The sequence below is a fragment of the Eucyclogobius newberryi genome, unplaced genomic scaffold (assembly GCF_026437365.1).
Source record: "Eucyclogobius newberryi isolate DKJ021-1_F unplaced genomic scaffold, fEucNew1.0.hap1 SCAF_12, whole genome shotgun sequence".
NCBI classification, from domain to species: domain Eukaryota; kingdom Metazoa; phylum Chordata; class Actinopteri; order Gobiiformes; family Gobiidae; genus Eucyclogobius; species Eucyclogobius newberryi.
The window spans coordinates 36,106,359-36,131,008 of NW_027315746.1; the positions used below are offsets into that span (position 1 = coordinate 36,106,359).

General features: G+C 48.8%; 1 protein-coding gene across 1 annotated transcript in view; it reads left to right on the top strand.

Moving 5' to 3' along the window:
- The first annotated feature begins 123 nt into the window (after positions 1–123).
- Positions 124–24,650, top strand: part of LOC140356769 (major facilitator superfamily domain-containing protein 12-like) — a 35,448-nt gene continuing 10,921 nt past the window's right edge. Inside the window, exons 1-3 of the mRNA XM_072441961.1 lie at positions 124–528; positions 8,192–8,311; positions 18,520–18,730. Coding sequence (XP_072298062.1) covers positions 396–528; positions 8,192–8,311; positions 18,520–18,730 — 464 coding nt within the window. The 5' untranslated portion in view covers positions 124–395. The remainder of the gene's footprint in view (positions 529–8,191; positions 8,312–18,519; positions 18,731–24,650) is intronic.

Below are 24,650 nucleotides of genomic sequence, written 5' to 3' on the forward strand. Positions count from 1 at the left end.
AGCGCTTTTCTCCCGCGCTCTCATTGGTCCTTTTTCAGCTGACATAATCAACACCGGTCTGTTTACATCATCTGCCTCGCGCGCCTGATGTGTAGCACTGCTAGCTAACAGGACAACAATGTCACGCATTTCACGCATTTCTCCGGCTATAATCGTGCTTATCTTTCACTAAACAGGAGGAAAATGGAGCCGCGTGACTGTCGTGCGAGCTTTTGTGCACATTTTAAGTCTTTTACCCACGAGGTCACGCGATAGAAAAGGTGCTCCTCCTCTGGACGCGCCGTTTTTACGGGAGACTTGTCACCTGACCTGACAGGAAAGTGACACACGCATCAGACACGCAGCAGTCACGCATGGAGCAGTAACGCGGGTGCTTGAGCTCGAGCCCCGGGACGATGTCGCTGCCTCTGGGCCGGAGGCTAAGCTATGCAGTCGGACACTTCCTGAACGACCTGTGCGCCTCCATGTGGTTCACGTACCTCCTGGTGTTCTACCATGACGTGCTCGGCTTCCAGAACACGGCCGCGGGTAAGAGAGGCGGGCGGGACATACACAACTCTTACAACTACTAATGTTCAGGATGAATTAAGAATGATTCAGCCTTAGACACGACTTCATAAACCATGTCCTCTCAGGGAGGCACCACCGGGAAAACTATAGTTTATTTTCAGCTTTTTTGTTCTCTCTAAACATTAAACATTTCACACGGAAATCATTATTTATCGAGTGTTTGATTTAATCCAAATGAGAGCTAAAGATGTTCTCTACAAAGCAGCACTTCATTCACTTGTACAGGTCTTAATCATGAATGTTGATTAGATGAAGACGATTTAACAAATTGAGATTCTGAAAAATGTTATAAAATAATAAAATAAAAACTATTGAAAATGGTGATGACAAATTAGTACTTTTGTGTTTTCCCCCTCATCAACATTAAGCAGGACTAGAGCAGACAAAACCTGGGGTAATACTAAGGGTGCATATTGGTACTGGTTCGGTCCTGGTTTGGTCCCAGTTTGGTTTGGTTCTGGTTCGGTCCCGGTTTGGTTCTGGTTTGGTTTGGTTCTGGTTTGGTCCCAGTTTGGTTCTGGTTTGGTCCCGGTTTGGTTCTGGTTTGGTCCCGGTTTGGTTCTGGTTCGGTCCTCGTTTGGTTCTGGTTCGGTCCCAGTTTGGTTCAGGTTCGGTCCTCGTTTGGTTCTGGTTTGGTCCCAGTTTGGTTCAGGTTCGGTCCCAGTTTGGTTCAGGTTCGGTCCTCGTTTGGTTCTGGTTCGGTCCCAGTTTGGTTCAGGTTCGGTCCCAGTTTGGTTCAGGTTCGGTCCTCGTTTGGTTCTGGTTTGGTCCCAGTTTGGTTCAGGTTCGGTCCTCGTTTGGTTCTGGTTCGGTCCCAGTTTGGTTCAGGTTCGGTCCTCGTTTGGTTCTGGTTTGGTCCCAGTTTGGTTCAGGTTCGGTCCTCGTTTGGTTCTGGTTCGGTCCCAGTTTGGTTCTGGTTCGGTCCCAGTTTGGTTCAGGTTCGGTCCTCGTTTGGTTCTGGTTCGGTCCCAGTTTGGTTCTGGTTCGGTCCTCGTTTGGTTCTGGTTTGGTCCCAGTTTGGTTCTGGTTCGGTCCTCGTTTGGTTCTGGTTCGGTCCCAGTTTGGTTCAGGTTCGGTCCTCGTTTGGTTCTGGTTTGGTCCCAGTTTGGTTCAGGTTCGGTCCTCGTTTGGTTCTGGTTCGGTCCCAGTTTGGTTCAGGTTCGGTCCCGGCTCGGTCCTCGTTTGGTTCTGGTTCGGTCCTGGTTTGGTTCTGGTTTGGTCCCAGTTTGGTTCAGGTTTGGTCCCAGTTTGGTTCAGGTTTGGTCCCGGTTTGGTTCTGGTTTGGTCCCAGTTTGGTTCTGGTTTGGTCCCGGTTTGGTTCTGGTTTGGTCCCGGTTTGGTTCTGGTTCGGTCCCAGTTTGGTTCTGGTTCGGTCCCCGTTTGGTTCTGGTTCGGTCCCAGTTTGGTTCAGGTTCGGTCCTCGTTTGGTTCTGGTTCGGTCCCAGTTTGGTTCTGGTTCGGTCCTCGTTTGGTTCTGGTTTGGTCCCAGTTTGGTTCTGGTTCGGTCCTCGTTTGGTTCTGGTTCGGTCCCAGTTTGGTTCAGGTTCGGTCCTCGTTTGGTTCTGGTTTGGTCCCAGTTTGGTTCAGGTTCGGTCCCGGCTCGGTCCTCGTTTGGTTCTGGTTCGGTCCTGGTTTGGTTCTGGTTTGGTCCCAGTTTGGTTCAGGTTTGGTCCCAGTTTGGTTCAGGTTTGGTCCCGGTTTGGTTCTGGTTTGGTTCTGGTTCGGTCCCGGTTTGGTTCTGGTTTGGTCCCAGTTTGGTTCAGGTTTGGTCCCAGTTTGGTTCTGGTTTGGTCCTCGTTTGGTTCAGGTTCGGTCCCGGCTCGGTCCCAGTTTGGTTCTGGTTTGGTCCCGGTTTGGTTCTGGTTCGGTCCCAGTTTGGTTCTGGTTCGGTCCCCGTTTGGTTCTGGTTCGGTCCCAGTTTGGTTCAGGTTCGGTCCTCGTTTGGTTCTGGTTCGGTCCCAGTTTGGTTCTGGTTCGGTCCTCGTTTGGTTCTGGTTTGGTCCCAGTTTGGTTCTGGTTCGGTCCTCGTTTGGTTCTGGTTCGGTCCCAGTTTGGTTCAGGTTCGGTCCTCGTTTGGTTCTGGTTTGGTCCCAGTTTGGTTCAGGTTCGGTCCTCGTTTGGTTCTGGTTCGGTCCCAGTTTGGTTCAGGTTCGGTCCCGGCTCGGTCCTCGTTTGGTTCTGGTTCGGTCCTGGTTTGGTTCTGGTTTGGTCCCAGTTTGGTTCAGGTTTGGTCCCAGTTTGGTTCAGGTTTGGTCCCGGTTTGGTTCTGGTTTGGTCCCAGTTTGGTTCTGGTTTGGTCCTCGTTTGGTTCAGGTTCGGTCCCGGCTCGGTCCCAGTTTGGTTCTGGTTTGGTCCCAGTTTGGTTCTGGTTTGGTCCCGGTTTGGTTCTGGTTTGGTCCCGGTTTGGTTCTGGTTCGGTCCCAGTTTGGTTCTGGTTCGGTCCCCGTTTGGTTCTGGTTCGGTCCCAGTTTGGTTCAGGTTCGGTCCTCGTTTGGTTCTGGTTCGGTCCCAGTTTGGTTCTGGTTCGGTCCTCGTTTGGTTCTGGTTTGGTCCCAGTTTGGTTCTGGTTCGGTCCTCGTTTGGTTCTGGTTCGGTCCCAGTTTGGTTCAGGTTCGGTCCTCGTTTGGTTCTGGTTTGGTCCCAGTTTGGTTCAGGTTCGGTCCTCGTTTGGTTCTGGTTCGGTCCCAGTTTGGTTCAGGTTCGGTCCCAGTTTGGTTCAGGTTCGGTCCCGGCTCGGTCCTCGTTTGGTTCTGGTTCGGTCCTGGTTTGGTTCTGGTTTGGTCCCAGTTTGGTTCAGGTTTGGTCCCAGTTTGGTCCCGGTTTGGTTCTGGTTTGGTTCTGGTTCGGTCCCGGTTTGGTTCTGGTTTGGTCCCAGTTTGGTTCTGGTTTGGTCCCGGTTTGGTTCTGGTTTGGTCCCGGTTTGGTTCTGGTTTGGTCCCGGTTTGGTTCTGGTTCGGTCCCAGTTTGGTTCTGGTTCGGTCCTCGTTTGGTTCTGGTTTGGTTCTGGTTTGGTTCTGGTTCGGTCCCGGTTTGGTTCTGGTTTGGTCCCAGTTTGGTTCTGGTTTGGTCCTCGTTTGGTTCTGGTTCGGTCCTGGTTTGGTTCTGGTTTGGTCCCAGTTTGGTTCAGGTTTGGTCCCAGTTTGGTCCCGGTTTGGTTCTGGTTTGGTTCTGGTTCGGTCCCGGTTTGGTTCTGGTTTGGTCCCAGTTTGGTTCTGGTTTGGTCCTCGTTTGGTTCAGGTTCGGTCCCGGCTCGGTCCCAGTTTGGTTCTGGTTTGGTCCCGGTTTGGTTCTGGTTTGGTCCCGGTTTGGTTCTGGTTCGGTCCCAGTTTGGTTCAGGTTCGGTCCTCGTTTGGTTCAGGTTCGGTCCCAGTTTGGTTCAGGTTCGGTCCCCGTTTGGTTCAGGTTCGGTCCCAGTTTGGTTCAGGTTCGGTCCCCGTTTGGTTCAGGTTCGGTCCCAGTTTGGTTCAGGTTCGGTCCTCGTTTGGTTCTGGTTCGGTCCCAGTTTGGTTCAGGTTCGGTCCCAGTTTGGTTCAGGTTCGGTCCCCGTTTGGTTCTGGTTCGGTCCCAGTTTGGTTCAGGTTCGGTCCCAGTTTGGTTCAGGTTCGGTCCTCGTTTGGTCCTGGTTCAAGCCCAGTTTAGTCTTGGATTGGTCCTGTTGTGGTCCAGGTTTGACCTCAGCTGGTACAAGTGCACGTTACACATTTAAAGGTACGTGTTGGTGCAGGTGGTGTACTTTACATATTTAAAGGTACATGTTGGTGCTGGTGGTGTACTTTACACCTTTAAAGGTACATGTTGGTGCAGGTGGTGTACTTTACATATTTAAAGGTACATGTTGGTGCAGGTGGTGTACTTTACATATTTAAAGGTACATGTTGGTGCTGGTGGTGTACTTTACACCTTTAAAGGTACATGTTGGTGCTGGTGGTGTACTTTACATATTTAAAGGTACATGTTGGTGCAGGTGGTGTACTTTACATATTTAAAGGTACATGTTGGTGCAGGTGGTGTACTTTACATATTTAAAGGTACATGTTGGTGCTGGTGGTGTACTTTACATATTTAAAGGTACATGTTGGTGCAGGTGGTGTACTTTACATATTTAAAGGTACATGTTGGTGCAGGTGGTGTACTTTACATATTTAAAGGTACATGTTGGTGCAGGTGGTGTACTTTACATATTTAAAGGTACATGTTGGTGCAGGTGGTGTACTTTACATATTTAAAGGTACATGTTGGTGCAGGTGGTGTACTTTACATATTTAAAGGTACATGTTGGTGCAGGTGGTGTACTTTACATATTTAAAGGTACATGTTGGTGCAGGTGGTGTACTTTACATATTTAAAGGTACATGTTGGTGCAGGTGGTGTACTTTACATATTTAAAGGTACATGTTGGTGCAGGTGGTGTACTTTACATATTTAAAGGTACATGTTGGTGCTGGTGGTGTACTTTACATATTTAAAGGTACGTGTTGGTGCAGGTGGTGTACTTTACATATTTAAAGGTACATGTTGGTGCTGGTGGTGTACTTTACATATTTAAAGGTACATGTTGGTGCAGGTGGTGTACTTTACATATTTAAAGGTACATGTTGGTGCAGGTGGTGTACTTTACATATTTAAAGGTACATGTTGGTGCAGGTGGTGTACTTTACATATTTAAAGGTACATGTTGGTGCTGGTGGTGTACTTTACACCTTTAAAGGTACATGTTGGTGCAGGTGGTGTACTTTACACATTTAAAGGTACATGTTGGTGCAGGTGGTGTACTTTACATATTTAAAGGTACATGTTGGTGCAGGTGGTGTACTTTACATATTTAAAGGTACATGTTGGTGCAGGTGGTGTACTTTACATATTTAAAGGTACATGTTGGTGCAGGTGGTGTACTTTACATATTTAAAGGTACATGTTGGTGCAGGTGGTGTACTTTACATATTTAAAGGTACATGTTGGTGCAGGTGGTGTACTTTACATATTTAAAGGTACATGTTGGTGCAGGTGGTGTACTTTACATATTTAAAGGTACATGTTGGTGCAGGTGGTGTACTTTACATATTTAAAGGTACATGTTGGTGCAGGTGGTGTACTTTACATATTTAAAGGTACATGTTGGTGCAGGTGGTGTACTTTACATATTTAAAGGTACATGTTGGTGCAGGTGGTGTACTTTACATATTTAAAGGTACATGTTGGTGCAGGTGGTGTACTTTACATATTTAAAGGTACATGTTGGTGCTGGTGGTGTACTTTACATATTTAAAGGTACATGTTGGTGCAGGTGGTGTACTTTACATATTTAAAGGTACATGTTGGTGCAGGTGGTGTACTTTACATATTTAAAGGTACATGTTGGTGCTGGTGGTGTACTTTACATATTTAAAGGTACATGTTGGTGCAGGTGGTGTACTTTACATATTTAAAGGTACATGTTGGTGCAGGTGGTGTACTTTACATATTTAAAGGTACGTGTTGGTGCTGGTGGTGTACTTTACATATTTAAAGGTACATGTTGGTGCAGGTGGTGTACTTTACACCTTTAAAGGTACGTGTTGGTGCTGGTGGTGTACTTTACATATTTAAAGGTACATGTTGGTGCAGGTGGTGTACTTTACATATTTAAAGGTACATGTTGGTGCTGGTGGTGTACTTTACATATTTAAAGGTACATGTTGGTGCAGGTGGTGTACTTTACATATTTAAAGGTACATGTTGGTGCTGGTGGTGTACTTTACATATTTAAAGGTACATGTTGGTGCAGGTGGTGTACTTTACATATTTAAAGGTACGTGTTGGTGCTGGTGGTGTACTTTACATATTTAAAGGTACATGTTGGTGCAGGTGGTGTACTTTACATATTTAAAGGTACATGTTGGTGCTGGTGGTGTACTTTACATATTTAAAGGTACATGTTGGTGCAGGTGGTGTACTTCACATATTTAAAGGTACATGTTGGTGCTGGTGGTGTACTTTACATATTTAAAGGTACATGTTGGTGCTGGTGGTGTACTTTACTTTACATATTTAAAGGTACATGTTGGTGCTGGTGGTGTACTTTACTTTACATATTTAAAGGTACATGCACACAGCAGTGTAGAAGAGCCCCGTGGGGGAGGAGCGGTCACCCGCGGCATTGTGGGACGCGTAGTTTTAGCGATAAAAATGGTTACGGATGTAACTACGGTTCTATGAACCGTAGTTGGCCCAGCAGTTTCAGGAACCGCGGCATTGCCATATAGCCTCATGGCTAACTCTAACTCTAACCCTGACCCTAACCCCTAACTCTAACTAACCCTAACTCTAACTCTAACTCTAACTCTAACTCTAACTCTAACCCTAACCCTAACCCTAACCCTAACTCTAACCCTAACTCTAACCCTAACTCTAACCCTAACTCTAACTCTAACTCTAACTCTAACTCTAACCCTAACTCTAACCCTAACTCTAACCCTAACTTTAACCCTAACTTTAACCCTAACTTTAACCCTAACTTTAACCCTAACTTTAACCCTAACTTTAACCCTAACTTTAACCCTAACTTTAACCCTAACTTTAACCCTAACTCTAACCCTAACTCTAACCCTAACCCTAACCCTAACCCTAACTCTAACCCTAAACCCTAACCCTAACCCTAACTCTAACTCTAACTCTAACTCTAACCCTAACCTGGCGCTGTCTAAAACGGCGTGGTTAAATAGCGCAGCAGTTTCAGGAGCCGCGGGCGGCACAAAATAACATGGCAGTTTCGGCCGCGCCCCGCGGCTCTGTAGACGCCCTTTTTTAATATAAATTTGAAATGTTCGGCGGGCCGGATTAAAACGTCTGGCAAGCTGGATTTGGCCCGCGGGCCTTGTATTTGAAACATGTGTTCTAAGAGTTGCCGTGTTACATGAAGCTGACATGGCCTTTAAGAAGAGTCCTTTTGTGTCATGTTTTTGTTTTGGTGACTTAGGAGTCTGTCTAAACTTGAAGTAAGCGCTCAGGAGGACCTCAGTGACGTCATCTACAATTGTGGTCACGTCCAAACTTTGGCCCTTGATGTTTTCACTTGTCATTGATTTCATTATCTCCAACGCCAATGTTTTTATTTTGACCTTAAATGTTTAACTCTGAAGCCCCGACACTGTCCAGACCTGAACCTGCTCCATGTGAGCCGTTCACAGTGGATCCTGACCAGATTATTTTACAATAAGTGTAAAATATAGCCGCTGCCGTCGCCACGCTGCAATTTTCTGCCAAATTTCATTATATATATATATATATATATATTTTTTTTTTTTTTCATTTCCGCAATGGATTTTTTGTACCTTTGTCTTAGTTAATGTTCACTTGGTGAAAAATAGGGGGTTGGTCCCAAGAATAAAAAAAAGGAAAGATTACATAAAAAGAGGTTCAAACTTGGTGTAGAGGCTTTGCAGAGAAATGAAATAAACGAGGCAAAAGTTGTTCCTTTTTACTCTCAGGATTAAAGAGTGTGATTCAGGAGGATTCAGATTAGATTTATGAAGTAATGTCTGGGTGAGGAGCAGAAGAATATCATGACCTTTAAATGAATCCAACACTATTGAATCAAATGTTTGACCATTTCATTAATCTTGTAATGGACCTGTGTGTGCAGGAGTGCTGCTGCTGGTGGGCCAGATCGCAGACGGCATCTGCACTCCTCTGATTGGCTACGAGTCGGACAGAACGCCAGGATGTGCCAACTACGGCAAGAGGAAGAGCTGGCACCTCGTGGGTGAGCTCCATCAGACTCGGCACCCTCCTTTTGCTCTTCTATTTGTGACATTTTAATCCACTCAAACAAAAGAGAAACGTTTTGTTTTTGAAAACTACAAAAAGACCACTTTCCATGTATTAACCATATTACCTCCTGTCTTATGCACACACACACGCACACACTCACAGACAGACACACACACATGCACACATATACTCACCCACGGGTGGTCTCTATTCCTCCCCCTTCAAGCTTGTCTCCTCTAATATCTTTGCTGTTCCTGCACTTTTCTGGGCCGAGATGTCTGATGTTTGGGGGTCACTGCCCCAAGTGCTCCGGTCACTACAGCACCACCGATACCTTCAGGCTCCAGACCTTCTCCAGCTCCTCTCTCACCATCCCATGTACTGCAATGTCCACCACCACGGCTTTCCTCTGACCCTTGAGACCACCACTATGTCCGCTTGGTTCCATTACCATTCGGTCGGTCTGTATCTGGAAGTCCCAGAGGACCTTGTCTCGGTCGTTCTCCACCTTTGGAGGTGTTTCCACTTTGTCCTTGGGGTCTCCAGCTCGTGCTCTGCACAGATGTTTCTGTACACTATACCAGCTCCTGGTGATGGAGCTCCATGTGTGCTGTCCCTGCAGCATCTGCACCTGCAGTTATGTGCGGGATGGTCTCAGGGGCCCCTTTGCACAGCCTACACCTTGGGTCTTGTCTCAGGGGCCCCTTTGCACAGCCTACACCTTGGGTCTTGTCTCAGGGGCCCCTTTGCACAGCCTACACCTTGGGTCTTGGTCTTAGGTCTTGTCTGGTGTGGTAGATAAGAGATTCCTTTATTGTCCACACATGGGGAAATTTCATTGTTGCAACGCAGGTAGATACAGGGGGAAATGACAGATAACTTAAAGAAAGATATGAGAGGACCTCTCATATCTTAATAGGAAATGGAGGGCAGAAAATAAAAATAAAGATAAAAATAGCTAGCATAAGACAAATACAGTGAACCCTCGTTTATCGCGGGGGTCACGTTCCAAAAAGAAACCGCAATAGGCGAAATCCGTGAAGTAGAAACCTTTATTTTTTTACAGTTATTATACAATGAAATACTCCATAAAACATTGAAGCTCACACACCGCTCTCACCAGCCTCTCAAACTTCAATTTGGCAAGTGTTTTTACGTACGTGTTCATATGAATCCATAATGTTATTGACACAGGTAGAGAAGACGCGGAGAGACTGTTTAGCCAATCAGAATGCAGAACACAATGCATGATGCAAATCCATGAAGCAGCAACAGCGTGAAAAGTGAACCACGTTATAGTGAGGGATCACTGTACTACTAATAATAATGGTAAAGTAAACACTCTAATTTACATCAGTTATATGCACATGAATGACATTAATTGCACATGTGTATGACAGTATTGCACATGGGTATGACAGTATTGCACATGGGTATGACAGTATTGCACATGGGTATGACAGTATTGCACATGGGTATGACAGTATTGCACATGGGTATGACAGTATTGCACATGGGTATGACAGTATTGCACATGGGTATGACAGTATTGCACATGTGTATGACAGTATTGCACATGGGTATGACAGTATTGCACATGGGTATGACAGTATTGCACATGGGTATGGCAGTATTGCACATGGGTATGGCAGTATTGCACATGGGTATGGCAGTATTGCACTTGTGTATGACAGTATTGCACATGGGTATGACAGTGTTTGTTGTAGAGTGTGACAGCAGCAGAAGGACAGACTGTGAAACCTTTCCTTCACACAGCGAGGGTGGATCAGTCACTGAAGCTGCTCTCCAGAGCGGACAGAGTGACCTGCAGGGGACAGAGTGACCTGCAGGGGACAGAGTGACCTGCAGGGGACAGAGTGACCTGCAGGGGACAGAGTGACCTGCAGGGGACAGAGTGACCTGCAGGGGACAGAGTGTCCTGCAGGGGACAGAGTGTCCTGCAGGGGACAGAGTGTCCTGCAGGGGGCGACACTCATGGTCCAGCATAGATGTGAGTTTAGCCAGGACCCTTCTGTCCTCCACCTCCTGCACCGATTCCAGAGCACAGCCCAGGACGGAGCTTTGTCAAGCTTCCTCCTCTCCCTCTCTGTGATGCTGCTGCTCCAGCAGGCCACACCTACAGGAGCTGATGCACCACAGAGTCATAGAAGGTCTTCAGGAGTGGCCCTGTCAGGAGTGGCCCTGTCAGGAGTGGCCCTGTCACTCCAAAAGACCTGAGTCTCCTCAGGAGGTAGAGCCGACTCTGGCTCTTCCTGTACAGTCTGTGTTATGAGTCCAGTCCAGTTTGTGGTTCAGATGTAGGGGCGTGTCCTCCCCATGTAGGGGCGTGTCCTCCCCATGTAGGGGTGTGTCCTCCCCATGTAGGGGTGTGTCCTCCCCATGTAGGGGCGTATCCTCCCCATGTAGGGGCGTGTCCTTCCATGATGGTCCCTCCAGCACCTCATCGTCCTCTGTTCCTCATTGTCTGAGACATTCACTGAGCACGTCCTCTGTAGGAGCCTTGTCCTTGATGTACTTATGGATCTTGGACGTTTCGTCCTGGATAGTGGCTCTCACACTCACTAGTCCCCGCCTCCTTCCTTACGGCTAGTGTACAGTCTCAGGGTGCTAATGTCCAGTCTCAGGGTGCTAGTGTACAGTCTCAGGGTGCTAGTGTCCAGTCTCGGGGTGCTAGTGTCCAGTCTCAGGGTGCTAGTGTCCAGTCTCAGGGTGCTAGTGTACAGTCTCAGGGTGCAAGTGTACAGTCTCAGGGTGCTAGTGTACAGTCTCAGGGTGCTAGTGTCCAGTCTCAGGGTGCTAGTGTCCAGTCTCAGGGTGCTAGTGTCCAGTCTCAGGGTGCTAGTGTCCAGTCTCAGGGTGCTAGTGTCCAGTCTCAGGGTGCAAGTGTACAGTCTCAGGGTGCTAGTGTCCAGTCTCAGGGTGCTAGTGTCCAGTCTCAGGGTGCTAGTGTCCAGTCTCAGGGTGCTAGTGTACAGTCTCAGGGTGCTAGTGTCCAGTCTCAGGGTGCTAGTGTCCAGTCTCAGGGTGCTAGTGTCCAGTCTCAGGGTGCTAGTGTCCAGTCTCAGGGTGCTAGTGTCCAGTCTCAGGGTGCTAGTGTCCAGTCTCAGGGTGCTAGTGTCCAGTCTCATGGTGCTAGTGTCCAGTCTCAAGGTGCTAGTGTCCAGTCTCAAGGTGCTAGTGTCCAGTCTCAAGGTGCTAGTGTCCAGTCTCAAGGTGCTAGTGTCCAGTCTCAAGGTGCTAGTGTCCAGTCTCAGGGTGCTAGTGTGCAGTCTCGGGGTGCTAATGTCCAGTCTCAGGGTGCTAGTGTACAGTCTCAGGGTGCTAGTGTCCAGTCTCGGGGTGCTAGTGTCTAGTCTCAGGGTGCTAGTGTCCAGTCTCAGGGTGCTAGTGTCCAGTCTCAGGGTGCTAGTGTCCAGTCTCAGGGTGCTAGTGTCCAGTCTCAGGGTGCTAGTGTCCAGTCTCAGGGTGCTAGTGTCCAGTCTCAGGGTGCTAGTGTCCAGTCTCAGGGTGCTAGTGTCCAGTCTCAGGGTGCTAGTGTCCAGTCTCAGGGTGCTAGTGTCCAGTTTCAGGGTGCTAGTGTCCAGTCTCAGGTGCTGGATTTTGCATGGAACCCTCCATGATCAGGAGCTTTTGTGTCATAACATCTGTGGTCTGTATCTCCTCCTTTGGCCAACTGATAATTCCTGCAGGGTCTGATCACTGACGGGGTGTGGCAGGGTCTGATCCCTGGCAGGGTGTGACAGGGTCTGATCCCTGGCAGGGTGTGGCAGGGTCTGATCCCTGGCAGGGTGTGGCAGGGTCTGATCCCTGGCAGGGCGTGGCAGGGTCTGATCCCTGGCAGGGCGTGGCAGGGTCTGATCACTGGCAGGGCGTGGCAGGGTCTGATCACTGGCAGGGTCTGATCACTGGCAGGGCGTGGCAGGGTCTGATCACTGGCAGGGCGTGGCAGGGTCTGATCACTGGCAGGGCGTGGCAGGGTCTGATCACTGGCAGGGCGTGGCAGGGTCTGATCACTGACAGGGCGTGGCAGGGTCTGATCACTGGCAGGGCGTGGCAGGGTCTGATCACTGGCAGGGCGTGGCAGGGTCTGATCACTGGCAGGGCGTGGCAGGGTCTGATCACTGACAGGGCGTGGCAGGGAGCTGTTTCTTGCCTTGTTCTTGCCATTGAGCTGCTTCAGGACTTGTTTCCTCTTCGTTGCCATTTGTCTGTGGGACTCACAGGTCCTTGTAACTGTCCTCAATGTCTGCTATTGTCCTTCTGGGAGTGAGACCTCCTCGGTGTGGACCACCTTCCCTCTGTGTGGACCACCTTCCCTCTGTGTGGACCACCTTACCTCTGTGTGGACCACCTTACCTCTGTGTGGACCACCTTCCCTCTGTGTGGACCACCTTCCCTCTGTGTGGACCACCTTCCCTCTGTGTGGACCACCTTCCCTCTGTGTGGACCACCTTCCCTCTGTGAGGACCACCTTCCCTCTGTGTGGACCACCTTCCCTCTGTGTGGACCACCTTCCCTCTGTGTGGACCACCTTCCCTCTGTGTGGACCACCTTCCCTCTGTGTGGACCACCTTCCCTCTGTGTGGACCACCTTCCCTCTGTGTGGACCACCTTCCCTCTGTGTGGACCACCTTCCCTCTGTGTGGACCACCTTCCCTCTGTGTGGACCACCTTCCCTCTGTGAGGACCACCTTCCCTCTGTGTGGACCACCTTCCCTCTGTGTGGACCACCTTCCCTCTGTGTGGACCACCTTCCCTCTGTGTGGACCACCTTCCCTCTGTGTGGACCACCTTCCCTCTGTGTGGACCACCTTCCCTCTGTGTGGACCACCTTCCCTCTGTGTGGACCACCTTCCCTCTGTGAGGACCACCTTCCCTCTGTGTGGACCACCTGCCCTCTGTGTGGACCACCTTCCCTCTGTGTGGACCACCTTCCCTCTGTGTGGACCACCTGCCCTCTGTGTGGACCACCTTCCCTCTGTGTGGACCACCTTCCCTCTGTGTGGACCACCTTCCCTCTGTGTGGACCACCTTGCCGTTGGCCTCCAGGGTGGTTTTCTGCAGCCTCATGGAGTTCCCTCTGAAGGCTCTTGAGCCCCATTGATGTTGTACCAAGCATTCCATGATCCAAGTGTGTGGCATTGAGTCGTAGTTTTCTTGTAATGGATCCAGGCAGTGTCAGGTGTGTCAGGTTCAGTCCCGTGAGACTGTTTTGCACCAGGAGCTGATGTTTTGCACCTCTGGCATTTTTGCCGATGCCTTTCTGAGCACTGCTCATGTACTGATCCATGTGCCGCTTATCTTAGCCGCCATATTGCCCGACAGGAGCTTCCACCTTGTGGAGAGACAGGAGCTTCCACCTTGTGGAGAGACAGGAGCTTCCACCTCGTGGAGAGACAGGAGCTTCCACCTTGTGGAGAGACAGGAGCTTCCACCTCGTGGAGAGACAGGTTATTGGCCGATAGTTGGACAGGACTGTGCCTTTTTGAAAGATCCTTCTGGATCAGCATCGTACGCCCTTCGGTCAGACATTCAGGGTGAGTTCCGTCCTTTAACAGTGTGTTCATTTGGGCTGCTAGGGCCTCGTGGAGTGAGGTGAGCTTCTTAAGCCAGTATCATGAGTCATGTCAGGGCTGGTGCTGTCCACAGTGCTCTCCCCAGAATCTTTTAAAGGCATGATAAATATGCCTCATATGGGGTCGCATTTTCCTCCAAGGATGGTTTGATGTAACTTCATTATTTCCAAAGGTACATGCACCATAAACACACTATTACATGTGTATAACCCTAAACATACTATTACATGTGTATAAGTCTAAACACACTATTACATGTGTATAAGTCTAAACACACTATTACATGTGTATAAGTCTAAACACACTATTACATGGTGTATAAGTCTAAACACACTATTACATGGTGTATAAGTCTAAACACACTATTACATGGTGTATAAGTCTAAACACACTATTACATGGTGTATAAGTCTAAACACACTATTACATGTGTATAAGTCTAAACACACTATTACATGGTGTATAAGTCTAAACACTATCAAGACATTTGAATATTGACAGTGATGGTAACTAGGTTCTGCTCAGGATTCATGCTCTCTCAGAGCCATCAGCCACTGAGCATCTCGGTTGTGGGATGTCTCTCTTTCCCATATGCTTTTCCAGTACTGTTCAGTTTCCAGCCTTGGTGGGTCTGCTCTGCTGTTATTACACTGCCGTTGAGCTACACTTTCGCCTGTTGAGACGAGAACAACCTATTTATTCTCCTGGCTTCATTCTCTCTCGTGTTCCTCTTTAGGCGGCTGGCTAAGGCTTGGGGCCTTTGTTTGGCAGTTTGGAGTGCTTCAGGTTTGGGCATCTGGTTGTACCTCTTGGGTACTTGCTTTGGCATTGCACCTTTCTGGGCCTCAGGGGCTGTCTTGATTTTAGCCTCCAACCTCCTTTTCCATGGTGGCTGTTTCATCTCACTGTTGCTCTTACGATAGCCCAGTGTCTCAAGCAGTGGTCCCCAAACTACGGCCCACGGGCCACATCCGGCCCGCTGGGCCTTTCAATCCGGCCCGCCAAGCTTGTCCAAGTTATAAAAAATTTAAAAATATTATTATTATTTTTCTTTTTTTGCCGTAGGCTTTATTAGACAGTAGATGGAATGAGAAAGACAGGAAGGGGAATGATGAGAGAGAAAGGAGGACATGCAGCAAATGTCGGGATTCAAACTCACGATACTGTGGCTGGCCGTTCATTTTACCTTTCGCCTGTAATGCCCACATTTCGCCAAGAGATGGCACTGTTCCCTCTAAACTGCGCAGCTGCGCACTGCTCGCACATAGCATAGTGCGCCGCTCGCACATAGCATAGTGCGCCGCTCGCACATAGCATAGTGCAGTGCGCCGCTCGCACATAGCATAGTGCAGTGCGCCGGTCGCACATAGCATAGTGCAGTGCGCCGCTCGCACATAGCATAGTGCAGTGCGCCGCTCGCACATAGCATAGTGCAGTGCGCCGCTCGCACATAGCATAGTGCGTTCTGCAAATCTATGGTGCGGAGAAAATAAAATTCACCACAAACGGCCACCGGGGCCAATCAAGCAGGAAGCGCACGTGTTTGACACTGAAGAAGACTCTTGAGGACAGTAGAAGACTCTTGAGGACAGTAGAAGACTCTTGTGGACAGTAGAAGACTCTTGTGGACAGTAGAAGACTCTTGTGGACAGTAGAAGACTCTTGTGGACAGTAGAAGACTCTTGTGGACAGTAGAAGACTCTTGTGGACAGTAGAAGACAGTAGATAATCATTATTTAATGCATTTGTTGCTTTGTTACAAGTTACAGGTCAAATTTTGTTTGTAATTTATAGTAATTCATTAGTTCAAACAAACACACCATATTTTCCTGGCCCCGCCCCTCGGCCAAATTTTAGAACCCAATGTGGCCCTCGAGTCAAAAAGTTTGGGGACCACTGCTCTAGAAGAAGCTCTGTAATGGTCTTGTCTGTTGTTCATTCTCGCCATGATCTTATCTCTTGATGGACAGTTACCGCTAACTCCCCCCTGACCTGGAACGCTTGTTTGCAGTTGTTGCTGCTAAGGGGGGCCCAACCAGTTATTAGGTTTAGGGGGCAATTACTTTTTCACACAGGGCCATTAAAGGAATAATGGAGATTTTTTTGCTGATTTGAGAAGTCTGGCAACTGTTGGTCCCTTTTTTTTAAATGTGCATGCGCACTCACCTCCCACCCTCCTGTTCTTTCCAAGAGGCCGCCTCCCATCAAACCTCGTGCAGAAGCACTCAACAGCCTCGCTGCTGCACGTGTGTTTGTTTATTATCACGACTGATCGCATCATCTCACGTCTCCAGAGTTCTGTCTCTTCTGAGCTGGAACACAGCTGTCATGTTTGTCCTGGAACTGCAGGAACTCACTAAACACACACATATCAACCACACATGTGCAGCCAAAGAAACATGCTGCTCTCGTGGGAATGAGGCTGCAGGTGTGCAGTAGCACGCAGGGAATGATTGACATGTGGGAGAACTACTCCGCGGTCCACACCACCAGGAAATGAGACTCAGATTGCGCGCCAAAATCCTCTATTATTCCTTTAATAAAAACTGTAATTTAAAAACTGCATTTTGTGTTTCCTTCTGGTATCTTTGACCCCAATTCAAAATGGTTTGATCTGAAACATTTAAGTGTTACAAGCACGCAAAAAAATAAGAAATCTGGAAGGGGCAAACACTTTTTCACACCACTGTGAATATAAAAGACTCTTTCAGTCTATATACTACAGTGTTTAGACTGGACCGTATAGGAGTTTGGATCAACTGCTCTGAAAAGGAAGACTTTGCCACTTTTTATTGAGAGTTTATGCCTGACACGGGTCTCCATTGTGAAAGTGAACTGCTGACTGTCAGGTGACTTCAGTTACACCTGACTTCAGTTACACCTGATATAACTAAAAGCTGCTGGAATCACATTTCAAACACACAAAAATGTACAATGACTGCATGTTGTGACTGTTTCAAAATACATGCCTTTCACACACATCATTGCATTGACAGTGAAGACCAGAGTCTGAAGTAAATAGTACATTTCAAAGTTGAATTGATTATAATGCTGTGCAATTAATACATGTATCACATAAGTGTGGACTGTTGTTCATACACCTTGATTATGTCCAAAAGGATGGAACAAACACTCCCAAATTGAATCTACAATGATCAGACGGGATTTACAGATGAAGAATAAAAAACGACTATATTTACACATAATAAGATAAGATAAAATAAAAACCGTTAGCGTAAGACAAGATAACACTAATAATAATGGTAAATACTAAATGCACATGAATTTGACATTATTGCATAGGAGATAATGACCCATATACAACAAAGACAACGCTGAAATCATTAATTTAGACGCTGAGACAGCTTTTGTCAGACGCTTGAGTCATTTGGAGGAGGCGGAGAATCCCTGGGTCAAATCTGTTCTTACAACATGGAAGGAGCTGATCCAAACTTAACTAAACACAGATGTTACAATCTTAAACTGGTTTGGCTTAAGACCAAAGCTTTGCACCCAACAGCACAGATTTGAGATTTATATATTAGCGCTATTATAAGCAAGACATTTAACAAGGTAACAACCACCGTAATCCTTTGATAGAAATATTTGTTAAAGTTTATAAATCGGAGCTTTCAAGGGGAATAATATACAAATTATATAAATGTGTTGATGATTTTGGCAGCCACTGTACCAATGATATAAGAATAAATGGGAAATAGAGGGTAGTTTTTATTTGACAAAGAATGGGAAAGTATATGTACTTCTCATTGGAGGACCACAAAATCACATGTTTGAAGGGAATTCTGCTGGAAAAAGACAACTGTCAAAGTGCCCATTATTCACAAGGAAATGAGAACTGTGTGAGAAACTGTGTCTGCTTATGTGCTTATTATGTTTTTATCTCTCTTGCTGTGTTTTGTTCTGTTATGTTCAGTGTTCTGTGTTTATTCTTTGAAAAATAAAAAAGATATATGCATATATATTTTAAGAAAAGAAAAGAAAGCCGCTCCTTAAACCTCACGGTCTAACCTACACACTAAACATTACTAATAAAATACTGTAAGTCTATACTTTCTCTACAGCTACATTTTTACAGTACAGATGTCATTGTTTAAAATAATCAATTTCAATTAAGACAAATATTGCCATAATAAAGCCTCACTGCTAATCAACTGTTGGTCTTAGATAATCAATCAAACATCAAATATTTCAGTACAATTCAAACATCTTGAGTTGTGTTGTATACATTTGAATCTTTTAACCATTGTTCCTCATCACTAACACTCCTGGAGTAGCTTTTAGCTTCATTCACACTCGTTTGATTAATCCTCTCCCTCTGAGCCTCCCAAAACACATGCTTTCAAATTTCCCAATTCTGGTAATTCTTTCCCAATCATAGGTAGTTTTTAAGTCCATAAATCATCAGACTCGAGTATTTCTGTCTTAAATCACTTCTTTAACGGCGTGCCAATCCCCCCTTTGTAATTCCCTCTGCTGCCAGTAGATGGTGTGCCATTATTAGTTCTGATGAGGGAAGATATAAAGTAATGTGTACTTTTCCATGCATGCATATTTACAGTGCCACTTGTGTGTGTGTCCTCAGGCTGCCTGAGTGTGGCGCTGTCCTTCTCCTTCATCTTTAACCAGTGCCTGGGCTGCTCCCCCCAGACCCCCCAGTGGGTCAGTGTGCTGTACTTCGTGCCCTTCATCGTGGTGTTCCAGTTTGGGTGGGCCGCAGTGCAGATCTCCCACCTGTCCCTCATCCCTGAGCTGGTCCGCTGTGAGGACGCCAAGGTGGAACTCACCGCGTTCAGGTGTGTAGCCCGGAGACTCCGCCTCCAGACCTGCACCTCACTCAGCTCATACTGTGGCAGGAATAACAATATCAAATGTTTAGTCACGATTATTATAAGAAGAAACATCACTGACACCAGTTCCAGCAATAATTCCCTTTCATTCAGAGTGTCTAAAGGTGCACTCACACTAGGCCCTAAAGCACAGGACACTCACACTAGGCCCTAAAGCACAGGACACTCACACTAGGCCCTAAAGCACGGGACACTCACACTAGGCCCTAAAGCACGGGACACTCACACTAGGCCCTAAAGCACAGGACACTCACACTAGGCCCTAAAGCACAGGACACTCACACTAGGCCCTAAAGCACGGGACACTCACACTAGGCCCTAAAGCACGGGACACTCACACTAGGCCCTAAAGCACGGGACACTCACACTAGGCCCTAAAGCACAGGACACTCACACTAGGCCCTAAAGCACAGGACACTCACACTAGGCCCTAAAGCACAGGACACTCACACTAGGCCCTAAAGCACAGGACACTCACACTAGGCCCTAAAGCACGGGACACTCACACTAGGCCCTAAAGCACAGGACACTCACACTAGGCCCTAAAGCACAGGACACTCACACTAGGCCCTAAAGCACAGGACACTCACACTAGGCCCTAAAGCACGGGACACTCACACTAGGCCCTAAAGCACGGGACACTCACACTAGGCCCTAAAGCACGGGACACTCACACTAGGCCCTAAAGCACGGGACACTCACACTAGGCCCTAAAGCACGGGACACTCACACTAGGCCCTAAAGCACGGGACACTCACACTAGGCACTAAAGCACGGGACACTCACACTAGGCCCTAAAGCACGGGACACTCACACTAGGCCCTAAAGCACGGGACACTCACACTAGGCCCTAAAGCACGGGACACTCACACTAGGCCCTAAAGCACGGGACACTCACACTAGGCCCTAAAGCACAGGACACTCACACTAGGCCCTAAAGCACGGGACACTCACACTAGGCCCTAAAGCACGGGACACTCACACTAGGCCCTAAAGCACAGGACACTCACACTAGGCCCTAAAGCACGGGACACTCACACTAGGCCCTAAAGCACGGGACACTCACACTAGGCCCTAAAGCACAGGACACTCACACTAGGCCCTAAAGCACAGGACACTCACACTAGGCCCTAAAGCACGGGACACTCACACTAGGCCCTAAAGCACAGGACACTCACACTAGGCCCTAAAGCACAGGACTCTCACACTAGGCCCTAAAGCACGGGACACTCACACTAGGCCCTAAAGCACGGGACACTCACACTAGGCCCTAAAGCACGGGACACTCACACTAGGCCCTAAAGCACGGGACACTCACACTAGGCCCTAAAGCACAGGACACTCACACTAGGCCCTAAAGCACAGGACACTCACACTAGGCCCTAAAGCACAGGACACTCACACTAGGCCCTAAAGCACGGGACACTCACACTAGGCCCTAAAGCACGGGACACTCACACTAGGCCCTAAAGCACGGGACACTCACACTAGGCCCTAAAGCACGGGACACTCACACTAGGCCCTAAAGCACGGGACACTCACACTAGGCCCTAAAGCACGGGACACTCACACTAGGCCCTAAAGCACGGGACACTCACACTAGGCCCTAAAGCACGGGACACTCACACTAGGCCCTAAAGCACAGGACACTCACACTAGGCCCTAAAGCACGGGACACTCACACTAGGCCCTAAAGCACAGGACACTCACACTAGGCCCTAAAGCACGGGACACTCACACTAGGCCCTAAAGCACGGGACACTCACACTAGGCCCTAAAGCACAGGACACTCACACTAGGCCCTAAAGCACGGGACACTCACACTAGGCCCTAAAGCACGGGACACTCACACTAGGCCCTAAAGCACGGGACACTCACACTAGGCCCTAAAGCACGGGACACTCACACTAGGCCCTAAAGCACGGGACACTCACACTAGGCCCTAAAGCACGGGACACTCACACCCGGCCCTAAAGCACAGGACACTCACACTAGGCCCTAAAGCACGGGACACTCACACTAGGCCCTAAAGCACGGGACACTCACACTAGGCCCTAAAGCACGGGACACTCACACTAGGCCCTAAAGCACGGGACACTCACACTAGGCCCTAAAGCACGGGACACTCACACTAGGCCCTAAAGCACAGGACACTCACACTAGGCCCTAAAGCACGGGACACTCACACTAGGCCCTAAAGCACGGGACACTCACACTAGGCCCTAAAGCACAGGACACTCACACTAGGCCCTAAAGCACGGGACACTCACACTAGGCCCTAAAGCACGGGACACTCACACTAGGCCCTAAAGCACAGGACACTCACACTAGGCCCTAAAGCACGGGACACTCACACTAGGCCCTAAAGCACAGGACACTCACACTAGGCCCTAAAGCACGGGACACTCACACTAGGCCCTAAAGCACAGGACACTCACACTAGGCCCTAAAGCACAGGACACTCACACTAGGCCCTAAAGCACGGGACACTCACACTAGGCCCTAAAGCACAGGACACTCACACTAGGCCCTAAAGCACGGGACACTCACACTAGGCCCTAAAGCACGGGACACTCACACTAGGCCCTAAAGCACGGGACACTCACACTAGGCCCTAAAGCACAGGACACTCACACTAGGCCCTAAAGCACAGGACACTCACACTAGGCCCTAAAGCACAGGACACTCACACTAGGCCCTAAAGCACAGGACACTCACACTAGGCCCTAAAGCACGGGACACTCACACTAGGCCCTAAAGCACGGGACACTCACACTAGGCCCTAAAGCACAGGACACTCACACTAGGCCCTAAAGCACAGGACACTCACACTAGGCCCTAAAGCACAGGACACTCACACTAGGCCCTAAAGCACAGGACACTCACACTAGGCCCTAAAGCACGGGACACTCACACTAGGCCCTAAAGCACGGGACACTCACACTAGGCCCTAAAGCACGGGACACTCACACTAGGCCCTAAAGCACGGGACACTCACACTAGGCCCTAAAGCACGGGACACTCACACTAGGCCCTAAAGCACGGGACACTCACACTAGGCCCTAAAGCACAGGACACTCACACTAGGCCCTAAAGCGCGGGACACTCACACTAGGCCCTAAAGCACAGGACACTCACACTAGGCCCTAAAGCACGGGACACTCACACTAGGCCCTAAAGCACAGGACACTCACACTAGGCCCTAAAGCACGGGACACTCACACTAGGCCCTAAAGCACGGGACACTCACACTAGGCCCTAAAGCACAGGACACTCACACTAGGCCCTAAAGCACGGGACACTCACACTAGGCCCTAAAGCACGGGACACTCACACTAGGCCCTAAAGCACGGGACACTCACACTAGGCCCTAAAGCACGGGACACTCACACTAGGCCCTAAAGCACGGAACACTCACACTAGGCCCTAAAGCACGGGACACTCACACTAGGCCCTAAAGCACAGGACACTCACACTAGGCCCTAAAGCACAGGACACTCACACTAGGCCCTAAAGCACGGGACACTCACACTAGGCCCTAAAGCACGGGACACTCACACTAGGCCCTAAAGCACAGGACACTCACACTAGGCCCTAAAGCACGGGACACTCACACTAGGCCCTAAAGCACGGGACACTCACACTAGGCCCTAAAGCACGGGACACTCACACTAGGCCCTAAAGCACGGGACACTCACACTAGGCCCTAAAGCACGGGACACTCACACTAGGCCCTAAAGCACAGGACACTCACACTAGGCCCTAAAGCACGGGACACTCACACTAGGCCCTAAAGCACAGGACACTCACACTAGGCCCTAAAGCACGGGACACTCACACTAGGCCCTAAAGCACGGGACACTCACACTAGGCCCTAAAGCACAGGACACTCACACTAGGCCCTAAAGCACGGGACACTCACACTAGGCCCTAAAGCACGGGACACTCACACTAGGCCCTAAAGCACGGGACACTCACACTAGGCCCTAAAGCACGGGACACTCACACTAGGCCCTAAAGCACGGGACACTCACACTAGGCCCTAAAGCACAGGACACTCACACTAGGCCCTAAAGCACAGGACACTCACACTAGGCCCTAAAGCACAGGACACTCACACTAGGCCCTAAAGCACGGGACACTCACACTAGGCCCTAAAGCACGGGACACTCACACTAGGCCCTAAAGCACGGGACACTCACACTAGGCCCTAAAGCACGGGACACTCACACTAGGCCCTAAAGCACGGGACACTCACACTAGGCCCTAAAGCACGGGACACTCACACTAGGCCCTAAAGCACGGGACACTCACACTAGGCCCTAAAGCACGGGACACTCACACTAGGCCCTAAAGCACAGGACACTCACACTAGGCCCTAAAGCACGGGACACTCACACTAGGCCCTAAAGCACGGGACACTCACACTAGGCCCTAAAGCACAGGACACTCACACTAGGCCCTAAAGCACAGGACACTCACACTAGGCCCTAAAGCACAGGACACTCACACTAGGCCCTAAAGCACAGGACACTCACACTAGGCCCTAAAGCACGGGACACTCACACTAGGCCCTAAAGCACGGGACACTCACACTAGGCCCTAAAGCACGGGACACTCACACTAGGCCCTAAAGCACGGGACACTCACACTAGGCCCTAAAGCACGGGACACTCACACTAGGCCCTAAAGCACGGGACACTCACACTAGGCCCTAAAGCACGGGACACTCACACTAGGCCCTAAAGCACAGGACACTCACACTAGGCCCTAAAGCACGGGACACTCACACTAGGCCCTAAAGCACGGGACGTTTGTGCAGTGTGAGTGCAAAGAAATGGACTTTGGCCGGAGCACGGGACAGTTCTAATGAGCTGGTGAGTCGTGTGCATTGTTGTTCCTCAGAAAGAGACGCACAGTGGCCCTCGCCGCTCCGTGCTGTTAACGCAAAACTTGACAGAAGCTACATTATATACATAATTTAAAATTCAAATTAGACCTGGTTTGGACCCGGCTTAGTTCTGCCTTAGGTCCGGTCCAGTTTTGGTTTTGACTTGATGTGAACTTAGTTCAGTCAAAACACTCCAGATAAATAAGTATCGAACAAACCAAGAGTTTAACCAACAGGTTTTAAGTCTGCTGATTGGGATTTTTGTGAACCTTATTTGTTCCACCATTTGTGATATTTTAGTCCAAACAAGTGCTCTTTATATAATAGAATGCAGAGCTCGTCCTGCTGACAACGCCTCGCTGTGGACACCAAATCATGTCTTTAACATTCCAGTCGTGCCAACGGGACATTTCTGCAAACGAAGACGCAAACAATTTGTGTAACATCAATGTACTTATCTGTCACATAATGACCATGTTCAGTATCTGGCGACTTTATCTGTGTTTTGTCTGAAAAGAGAAGTGACAGTCTGGTCAGAGTGCAGCCTCTGGACAGGAAACGGCCTCTTCTTCACTCAAGCTCTCCAGAAGAACATTCAGGAACAAAAACATGTTCCTGAATGTTTTGGATGAGGATACTACTACTACTAGTACTACTACTAGTACTACTACTACTACTAGTACTACTACTAGTACTACTACTAGTACTACTACTACTACTAGTACTACTACTAGTACTACTACTAGTACTACTACTACTACTACTACTACTACTACTACTACTACTACTACTACTACTACTACTACTACGACGTCTCCTTCACACAGCGAGGGTGGATCAGTCACTGAAGCTGCTGGACAGAGTGTCCTGCAGGGGACAGAGTGTCCTGCAGGGGGCGACACTCATGGCCATGATCGGCTCCAAGTGGGAGTGGCCCTCAAATTTTAGTTCTCCTAAAATTCATGAGATTTTTCA